Source organism: Sceloporus undulatus, chromosome 1, assembly GCF_019175285.1.
Source record: "Sceloporus undulatus isolate JIND9_A2432 ecotype Alabama chromosome 1, SceUnd_v1.1, whole genome shotgun sequence".
NCBI classification, from domain to species: Eukaryota; Metazoa; Chordata; class Lepidosauria; order Squamata; family Phrynosomatidae; genus Sceloporus; species Sceloporus undulatus.
In genome coordinates, this window is record NC_056522.1 from 109,227,081 (window position 1) to 109,238,352 (window position 11,272).

Sequence of the window (11,272 nt, forward strand, 5' to 3'; positions counted from 1 at the left end):
AGCTCCCCTCCAACTTCCTGTAGTTGTTACAGCCTCTTTTGGGATACCATGATTTGTGAGAGCAGAGGAAGGGATTGGAGAGTCATCTGGCTATGTTCCTTCAACCACATGTGAAATAATTACATCATCTGCTGAGACCTGTGGAGGAACTCAGAAGATGTAATTATCTCACATCTGGCTTTATATCCAGTGGTTGTATATAGAATAATTATGCTATGCTGAACCATGCAAGACTGAGGACATAGATTTTTTTGAAAGTAGTTGAGACTGTGTGCAGGGCTCTGACGACCCCAGTCACCTCTTGGGGAAGGAAAACCTCACCAAAACATTCAGATATCAGCAATATATGCTAGTCTAGGTAAATTGGTTCACTCTGTCAGCAGCTTTCCGCCATTTTTAAAGTTAGAAGCAGCAGTCACCTGATAAGGGAGTTGGAAATCTTGCAAGATGTTTCTTCACACAACCTATAGTTAAAAACTGTGGAATTTGCTATTCCACTAAAGAAGTAATGATATTTTTATTTTAAAAAAGTTTTTATTTACTTTTTTTTAGAATTCAACAATAACAATCAATTCATTTGTTTATTTGTTGGAATTAGGTGGTAGACATTAATTTGTTTCTTTGTCATGGGATGTAATATTGGCCACCTACTTAGATGGCTTTAAAGGAGACCAATTACTAGAACATAAAGCTATGATTTCTTTCATCTCCAATGCTGAAGCTTTATATTCAAGTCATTGTTTGTCTAACCAATGCAACACTATCCACATGCCAGGGGGGAGATGCCAGCAAGTTGTGAGGGGAACCCAGAGTTTGCAAAAGTATTTTTAAAAATCTTTTGGGGAAACAATTAAGAATGTATGTGAAGGGACCCTCCCCCCAAGCAACCCAGTAAGGCTCAAGTATGCACTGTGGACACCAAAAGACGATTGGGATGGGATGGAGTGACTGGGGCCCTGGCCAGCAGTGTTTCACACTACAAAATTTTATTGCATATCTCACTTGTCAATTTTTCTTAATTATGAGGATTATATTCCGCATCCAGAATCAGAGGTAGCATGTATCTCAGCAGTGGGTAACTAACGAAGGGGCAGGGGCATTTTCCCACTCTGTGTCCACATAGCAGTAATGCATTTCGACAGGCCCAAAGCAACACAACCTCACTTCTGGCTACCATTTTGGGGAGGTTTGGAGGGCTTTGAAAGGTCAAGGGAAGCAAATTTGGGGAGGTTTGGGCAAAACATCACCCCAACACCAGTCTAATAATAATAATACAGTAATAATAATTTTGAATTTAGGGCATTACTACACATGGCTTTTGAAAAGTGATTCTACCAGGAAAGAAGCATCTGTGGCGATACTCATTGCATGACGATGCCTCTGGCCCATAGTTGCTCTGTCCCCAACCTGTCCCTTTTCATTCATGGGGGAAACCCGTGAATGACCTGGCAATCACACAAGTTCCCAAATGCAAAATGTCACTCCTGGGGCAGTTGCACAGTTGCCAGTCATATGATGCCAGTGTGCCCTCCTCCCCCTTATCCTCACTCCCCTTGCTATTCCAAAGCACCCTGATTACCTTTCTTTATTTTTCCTATTTTCTTTCCTTTTTTTTTTAACTTTTAAAGACTTAAATCACAACAGTAGCCCACCAGAATTGCACAGAAAAAAGGGGGCAGGGGCAAAAACAAAAAATCCCTGAAAGACATGATGGGTATGGGTTAAGGGAGATGTCAGGAAGAGAGCACAATGGGGTAACACCCCGCAATTCAGTGGTGCAATTCAGAGAGCTGTGATTTTTGCTGCCTAGAAAGTGATATGTTATTATTATTTTATTATTTTATTTTATTATTACTGTGTAATTACTGTGACAATAGAGCTTATGAGGAAGAATCCTTAGTCTGGGGGCTTTGGGCAGCTCCAGGGGCTGCATTTGATGATCTCAAGAGCTGGGTGAAGCCCATGGGCCATTCTTTGCTCACACCTGATGTATCTGAGTGTCACTGAGACTCAACTATTGCCATTATAACCTGATTGTGGGTTTCTGCATAGTATTTTGTTGGTCATGTGGCAACAAGATGCTATACTGGATAGGCCTTCAATCCAATCCAATTGGGTTCTTCCTGTGTTCTGAAGCAGGGTTCAGCCCAGGTATAGGCACAATGCCAGTTTGTGAGTTCAGTTTCCATTCCCATGGGAAATACATGTACAGAAGCCATCTTTTATGGATTTTATGTATTATTTATTAAAATTATTTATATTTTTCTTTTTGACTCAACAACTATATCTAAAGGGCTTTTGCTAAAGAAAAAAGAACTTTAACATACAGCAAACCCAAAAGCAAAATTAAAACAGTCAAAGCATAGTCAAAAGAGGAGATAAGAGCTTTAAATGAAATCAAAGAAAAAAAATGAAATCTTACTATTAGTTTAATTGATATCCTTCCTTTTTTCCAGTGCATGATTCAGAGTGGCTTACAACATGAATTAAAACAGAATACAGCTAAAAATAAATCAATTGTAACACTGAAAAACAATTACAATACCATTAAATAAACTATCACATTAAAATTAGGCACTGAAGTGAACTGTTCAAAATATTTTAAAACAGTCTAAAAACATAAAAGCCAAAAAACCAAAAAGTTTTAACATCTGAGATCTCATCTAAAGAATCAACCTTGCCTCTTTCCCTTCCAGGTGTAATTCCACATTTGACTTCTCTGTATTTTCTGTTACTATCCTGCACTTTCTGTTCCACAGCCCAACATATTTCTGTCCCTTGTATTTCTATTCTATTTCTATTGTTGTCAGTCTTTTTAGCCTCAGCAGTCTCATGTATTTTGTGCCTCTCATTGTTGTTCGTTATTGCTGTACATGCTATTGCTATAGCTTTCTAATTTCACAATGCTATTGCTATTGCTTTCCAATTTCAAAATACTATTGCTATTGTGTTCTAATTTCACAATCCAAAGTAGTTTATAGTAGTCATGGTGCTGTTTTTTTACTGAATGCAATGTAGTGGTTTGAGTGTTGGATTGTGACTCTGGAGATCAAACTTTGATTCCCCCTTCAGCCATAAAATTTACTGGGTGACCTTGGGAAAGTCACGTGTTCTCAGCCTCAGAAGAAGTGGCTTGTTTCCTAAGATAACATAAAGATGTTTATGGATGTTTCTGTTCCCTCAACCAAAAGACTGCTACATCAAGAGACTCACCACCAACCATGTATAGTGTCTGTCTGTTTATATGGGTATATCTGATAAACTGTTGTCTCTAAAATCCTGTGCTATAATAAATTTGTTTTAAGATGCCATATGACTCTTTGGCCAGTAATGCAGCAGAACACAAATCACTGTCAGTACAGTCGGCCTTCCTTACCACAGATTTTTGTATCCATAGATTCAAGCATCCACATCTTGAAAACATTCCAAAAAGGTATAAATTCCAAGTAGCAAACCTTAATTTTGCCATCTTATATAAGGGACATCATTTTACTATGCCTTTGCCTTTAATAGGACTCAAACATCCATGGATTTTGTTGTCCACAGGGGGCCCTGGAACCAAACCCCAGCAGAGAACAAGGGCCCACTGTATTACTACGCTAGATTTCCCCATTCTACAGCTGTACAACACAGCTTGATAATATCAGGATGTAACCCAATAACAGGTAGACACCCTGGCACTATGTAATTGTAGTCAGACAGCTGGGGAAAAGGGACAGCCAGCATCCTCTCAGATCTTCAGCATAATGAGTAAGCATAACACCACCTATCCATCTCCAACCAGACAGTGCCCAGGCACATCTCCATCATCCCAGCCACTAATTTACAATGGGTATGTGTCCTGATAGTATCAACCTGTCATGCAGTTTAGGGGATGCCATCTTCCACAATATCCACTAAAGTATATACACTGGCATAACTGCGGGTTATACTAGTGTATGTCACCAATGCGAATCTTGTTTAAAAAACTCGGTAAAAACCTTGGTACTGATTATCATGGGTTAAGTGGGGATTTTGGAACCCCACCCCCGCCAAACTGAATTGAGTGTATTTGGGATGCATGTGAACAACAAAGATTCAACTCAGATTTATCCCAGATTATTTTCACCGTCTGAATAACCCCTAGGATTCCCCAAGCATGATTTAAAGTAAATCTGTTTCCAAACATTTTAAGTTTGAATGAATTCAGACTGGCACCTTGTAGAGGGGTCAGTGCTTCATATTCCCTGAGGTTTTTCACAAGCAGGAGGAAATGTTAAAAGTGCATACTTTTCATATTTTTGCACTTGGGGGTGGGGAAAGGTGACACTTTATAAAGGTGGCAGAAGCTTGATTTATTATAACACAGAAGTCAGATTCTTTTAAATCAAAAACATACACAGCCCTAACAGTAACAATTACCTTCTAACAGAACAGCAGTAGTTTCAGCTAATAACTTGCTGTGCTGATGGTGCTTTTGCCCCCCCCCCCTTTTTTTTTGGCCAAATTTTTGAAATGGTTGGCATTATTGTTTTGTGAGATTTGTGGGATAATCTGGTCAGCAATGAAATGTATTTATCTCCCTTTATGTTTTAAGTATCTTAAAATATATCATTGGAAGAGTTCCAGCAAATCTGGTGTGAAGAACTCCAGTGCCGAGATTAGTATTGCTTTGTTGCCAAAATGAACTAGATTGTCTTACACTTCCAGAGAACATCAGATCACGTAAAATACAAATTGGCAAGGTTCCAGGCTGCTTTGCCCAACCATACTTCATTTCACAGTTTCATAAATACATCTCTCTCTCTCTCTCTCTCTCTCTCTCTCTCTCTCTCCCCACCCCTTCTCATTTTGCGTCCCTGGTAGAAGACAGTGATGATCATCATAGCAATCAGTCCAAAATACAAACAGGATGTAGAAGGGGCTGAATCCCAGCTGGACAGGGATGAACATGGCTTACATACTAAATACATTCACAGGATGGTAAGTGAGGACACGTGCTTGCCATTTCAAAAAGAGGCCAGCAGCTTCCCCTCTCCAAATAACTGCCCTTTGTGTGACTTGTCCTCAATCTGCAGTACTGCAGTTAAACATTGCTTTGTTGGTGTTCAGACTCTGCTCTTGTATTTCCTATGTATTTCATAAGTATTCCTACTTGCAGCGGTTCACCAGCTCAGTTTGAGATCAGTGTGTTTAACTTTTCTTTATGATTTTTACAGCCTGTTTAAATCCTTTTGCATTTTTTTCAAACCCGGTAATGTGAGCTTATCTCAGGTCTGTACTTCCTCACATTGATTCACTCGAAAAACACAATCAACACTAAATCTGACTGCCAGACCTGGGAAAATAAGTATGCAGGGGAGGAAAATTTGCTTCTGTATATTTTCATAAGCCTCCAAGCTAGAGTATTCTCTTTCTGAGTATATTTGATCTTGTCTCCCTGCGGTTTCCCTATTGCTCCAGAAACTCAGTTTGCCAAGACCTCATAAATTCTCTCTGGTGTTTCTTCTGATCAGACCTAATAGGATGGCACAAAGCTGGTTCCTCCTTCAGCTGGCAGATAAGTACCAAACCATGCTGATCCTAGTTGCTTGCAGCAGTTCAGGTTAATCAAGATTCTTCATGCAACATAATTGAACATTTACAGGCAGACAGCTAGAGCAGACAGTGCTGCTAGGGAAAGGAGTGGTTTCAAAGATTAGCTGTCCTAATTAGATTTTTTTTTGTCATACTAAAGGTGACAGTGAACCACTTTTTAACACTGCTGTGCAGCAGCATAACATGGTTTTCCATTACGATCAAAAGGCACAATTCAGCAAAAATCCACAGAGTCTCAATCCCTATTCCAGCCTGCTAGAGCTTTAAGATCAACAGGGGAGGTTCTCCTCCTCCTAAGTTCCCCTGGTACATTCCAGACAACAAGGTAAAGACCTTTCTATGTTCTGGCTCCAACTGAAGAACATTGTCCCCTTGAAGATGTGGCCAACTCTAACGTATTTTCAGCACCAAATCAAAACCTGTGTTCACACATTGAAATTTGAACTATCTATGTCTGACTATTTTATGTAATTTCTTCATTTAATTATTGTGCATTAGTATGGTTTTATTAGGGTTATTTCATTTTGTAAATTATTGTAAAATCATAGGATAAAGAACAAAAGAAACATATTTTAAATAAATAAATAGAAGCCAGGTAGCTCTCAACCCATTACTTTAGACAGAACATAGTACAGTGGACCCTCCATATTCACTGGGTTTAGGGGCACAGGACCCCCATGAAAGTAGGAAAACCACTAATAAAAAAAACACTGGCTTTTTTTACCTGAAAGAATACCTCTCTAGGAATCTCTTGAATCCTCCAGGACAATTCTGTGGTTAAGTTCTGCCAGTCAATGACCATGAAATTGCACTGGAGGACCTACAAATGCCTAGAGAAATGTTCTCTCTAGTAATCCCTAGGTCCTCCATCATGTCTTTTGGCAGAAGTTGACAACAGAGTCACATTGGCGGACCTTGAGATTCCTAGAGAGAACATATTGATCAAATCCGCAAATAATCAAATCCACAAAAGTAAAATCCACAAAAGTGGAGGGACAAGCATAATAATTAACAGCAGTAGTTAACATCAGATTAACTAGAATGCTGATGTGTATTTCCAAAAGCAGATCACATTTGTATTTCGGATCTTTAATATACTACTGCCAGTGTTTAAAACCTTTGGCACCAGATGCACTTGTTCTTCCAAGTTCCAGGCATGTTCTGCCTACTCTCACTATGTGTCTGGGGTTATACCCTTTATGCCTTAGGTTTTGTGAAGGCCTTGGAAATTCCTTGTTCTGAGAGTCAACTAGACTACTACTACTACTACTTCTACTACTACTACTACTACTAATAATAATAATAATAATAATATTTATTTATATACTGTGTTTTCAAGGATCAAGGTGGTTTACAAATTAGATAAACAAATACATAAAACAAACAATTTACATAGGCAAGTATATATAATACTTGAACAATACCTAATTTGTACAAACTAAAATTCCATCCCTTATCCCTTAACAGAAAACAATCATCATATTACAATTTAAATTAAGGGTTAAAATAAATAAATTTAAAATAAACAAGTTAAACATTTTAAATTTAGAATTTAGAATAGGTAGGCATAGAAGGGACATTAGGGCGAACATTATAACTAAGATCGTCTGCCACCCACTGTCCATGCCACTAACCCAGACTCATTTCTGATCAGATCAGAATATAGACTCTAGATGGTGTGGAAATCAATTTGGATTATATTTAGATGGTTTGAAGCCCTCAGATCTGGTCAAAAACCCAGGTTATTTCACCAATGTAAAGCAACCCTGATTTTACACTATTTGTCCACAAAACACAAGATCCACAATTATCAATTGTTCTTCTGCTTCTTTTTTAAAAAATATAGACACAACTCTTTAGAGATTCTTTTGTACTGTACATCAGCTATCCAGCAAGTGTATAAATATCAACCTACATAGTGTTCAGGATCTTCAGTAAAGAATAGTTAACACCTGTTCATACTTGGGGGCAAAGGGGAAACTACACTCAGCTTGCTCACCTCCAGACAGGTGACAGACACTGATAAACTGATTAGGGCATCACAGCATTTGATCCTGTGACATGGTCTAGCACAAACTCAACCATTGTGATGACTATGACTTAGAAACCAGGAGAAGGGCATACAAATGTGTTGGCACATGTGAATAGCTAGCCACTGCTGGGTCAAAGCAATCTGGTACAGCAAACATACAAATGAAAGCCTGTTGCAACATGTGGAGTTGTTTGGAACCTTAAATGTTTGCAATGTAGAATTAATGTGAGTTAAAATATTTTTCTTGGTTTCATAGATGCAGATTGAGTTCATACAGCAAGGAAGCATGAACTTTAGATTCATTCCTGTGCTTTTTCCCAATGCAAAAAAGGTAAAAAGCTAATTGATTAATCACTTTATGTTGGATGAAAACACAGGCTAAGATACAGTGAGTTTTTGAGAGCTTTTTCTGAATGTTAAATAGTATTTGAAGTGACATCCTAGAGGACTGCTTCACAGCCACTTTTTTATAGACGTATAGTTTATGTCAAGAATATTCATGTACAGTGGTGCCTCGGGTTACGAAATTAATTCGTTCCGCGGCCGCTTTCGTAACCCGAAAAGCCTTCGCAAGCCGAAAACCCATAGGCGCTAATGGGGAAAAGCCGCGTTTCGTGCGAAAAAGCGCCGAAAAGCACCAAAAAATTTTTTCGTAACCCGAAAAAACATTCGTAACCCGGAACAGTTATTTCCTATGGGATTTTTTCGTATCCCGGAAATTTCGTAACCTGGGTATTTCGTATCCCGAGGTACCACTGTACTAAAACTCTATTGATGCTGGTGTGTTATGAGAAGTGCTAAGTGTCTTGAAAAATTACAAAATACCCAGTTTATAATTTTATCTAAGGGGTCTTGAAATCTAATATTGGGGAAAAATGGGACCTTGCATAGATTTTCCTCATTGCACAATGAGCAGAAATTGAATGACCCTTGCAGTATATATAGGACACCTGGATAGATGGTAAGAGTGTGAAGGACCCTTCAATAGTAGCCATTTATTTCTAATCAGCTAAGGCAATGGCAAACCCCTTCTGAACAAATCTTGTCAAGAAAACTCCATGATAGGTTTGCCTTAGAGTCACCATAAGTGAGAAATTATTTGAAAGCACATAACAAGTTTCCCAAAAATATCGGCTAAGAAAATAAATCCTCCATAAACCTTATCTCCTAAAAATAAATAAGGAAATATTACTTAGCATATATATTCTCATAAGCTTTATGAATATATTTATTTTAAAAGTAAAAAATAATGTTCTGATCAATCAAAAATGGAATAAATAAAAATGGAATAAATAAATAATAAAGCACATCTGTGTCCGGCTGATTTCTAACAGAAGACTGAAGCACATGTTAATTGTTAAATTCAGTTAACATGATGCAGCTTCTTCAGTGTCATTATTTTCATGAGAAAGTACACTCAGCCTGTGGTTAATTATTCCACTGAAATAAGTGGGACTTACACAACATTAGCTGTATAGTTCCCCCCTATATTCCAGTTATTCTCAGCATCTCTCAACTAGAGTTGTTGTTATTATTATTATTATTAAGCGTTATTTATATAGCGCTGTAAATTTACACAGCACTGTACATACAACCTTTTAATTAGACGGTCCCTGCCCTCAGGCTTACAATCTAAGAAGACATGACACAAAAGGAGAAGGGAATGGTTGTGCGGAAAGGGATCAGGTCCTGGAGTTCATCTTTCCCTCTGAGGCCTGGACCAAGGCAAATGGATTGGAGGGAGGGCTCTGTTTCTTAAGGATAGGCCCAATGGCTTTGGGCCTGCCATTTCACTCCCTCCAGGCTGGATGGCTTGCCTTTCTCCCTCTCTGGATGATGGTGGATGTAGGGGTGGGCTTTTCTTTCAGGGAAGGCCTGATGGAGCTGGAATTCCTTTCTCCTTTTCTGGATGATGGTGGATGGAGGGGTGGGCTCTTCTTTCAGGGAAGGCCTCTTGGAGCTGGGATCCCTTTCTCCCTCTCTGGATGATGGTGACTGTAGGGGTGGGCTCTTCTTTCAGGGAAGGCCTGTTGGAGCTGGCTTACCCTTCTCCCTCTCTGGATGAGAGTTTCCCTTCAAAATACATTTCTAGCCTCCTGCCACCCCTTGCATTCAAAGTCTATTCCTATGAGCAAATATGCAGAGAGCCTTGCAATAAGCCACGTTCCTGAAAGGATCATATCAGTAATAAAAGAGGAAGAGAGCATGTTATTTCTCATCCCTTCCTACAATTATACTGGGAGGAAAACAAAGCAGCAGCTCTTTCTGAATTCCCTTCTTCACAAATTACAGTAAGGCTATAGTTGTCCCCACAAATGTCATATGGATCAGTGAATATCCATGGCCCTAGAGCATCTGTCTACTCAGGCCTTGTTGATGGAGGAAGAAGGCACCATCTACTAAAGGGTCTACTGCAACTCTTTTCCAGAAGTCCCATAAATGTACATGAATGTACTGTCACTATGTAACTTCACTGTACTGGAGGATGCATTTTGGAAATATGTCTAGCTGATGTCAGTTAAACAGCATTAACACTGAGTGATAGAGCTACAATGTGCTGACAAAAATGTTTCACGCAGGTGATTTCCACAAGGAATTATTCAAATTGCACCATCAGCTCATAGAAGGGGATCCAAAGCATGACTAATTACTTATCATGTTTTGGAAAGAGCCCTTAAGAGAGATGGGTGGAGGGCTTTATGGATGACTCTGTAATTGCAAGTTACTGAAAAGCTGCAGTACAGTAGTAAAGGAACTGTATGTTGCTTTTTCACTGCACTCACTCCCCAATTTTTCTTCTGCCATTCCTTATCCCCAGGAACATGTACCTACTTGGCTTCAGAACACTCACATCTACAGTTGGCCCCAAAACAAAAAGAACATTCTGCTGCGGTTGCTGAGAGAAGAGGAGTATGTTGCTCCTCCAATAGGACCTTTGCCCACTCTCCAGGTTGTGCCATTATGAATGTATTTTCAAGTGCATAGGAAACAATTGTTATATGACTCTTTTGGCCACCAGCCAAGATTTTTCCGGCTTTGCTTTTTAGGTGATGAAAAGCATATGCACACTCACTCTTTCCCCCGCCAATAGAATTGTCTTGGGATAATGCAAGCCCATGTGTTTGCTTTTATGCTGAATGTTTCCTTCTGCAAATGATCAGGCACACTGTTTCTCTGTCAGTGTTTAAACAAACTGCAAATGGAAAGAATGTCCCCATCATTTTCTCTTCTGTTTCTGGCAACTTACTTTTTAAGGCTGTGGCAGGGCAAGTAAGCAGTATAAATGATGCTGAAATAAGCAAAACATTTGCCTACCCTGCCTTGCTCAGAGTTCCTTTTGTTATCTGCCAGATGTTATTGCATTGTGCGATAGTCTCTCACAGTCATTTTGTGTACACAATAAAAGTGTTGTCTTTCCTACAGACTGTCATCTTTTTATCTCTGTAGTGGGAGATGTGAGGGTTTAACACTTTCATTATTGATAAACACAGGCAGAAACCCCAAGGTTATTGTTTGACTTTTTTAATACTTCATAAGGATTTTGCTGCTGCTGCTGTAAACCATGGCATAGTTGTGTTATGTTGGATTTAGAAAGCATAAACACATGTCAAACATCACTTTGGCTTTTTCTCACTATCCTGCAGTTTCCTCTCTCTTAAGGCT

General features: G+C 39.1%; 1 protein-coding gene across 1 annotated transcript in view; it reads left to right on the forward strand.

The window, feature by feature from the left end:
• The window catches only part of TRAF3IP2 (TRAF3 interacting protein 2), a 39,085-nt gene extending 28,056 nt beyond the window's left edge, over positions 1-11,029 (forward strand). The window contains exons 8-10 of the mRNA XM_042445008.1: positions 4,846-4,962; positions 7,866-7,940; positions 10,428-11,029. Coding sequence (XP_042300942.1) covers positions 4,846-4,962; positions 7,866-7,940; positions 10,428-10,574 — 339 coding nt within the window. The 3' untranslated portion in view covers positions 10,575-11,029. The remainder of the gene's footprint in view (positions 1-4,845; positions 4,963-7,865; positions 7,941-10,427) is intronic.
• Positions 11,030-11,272: the final 243 nt, after the last annotated feature.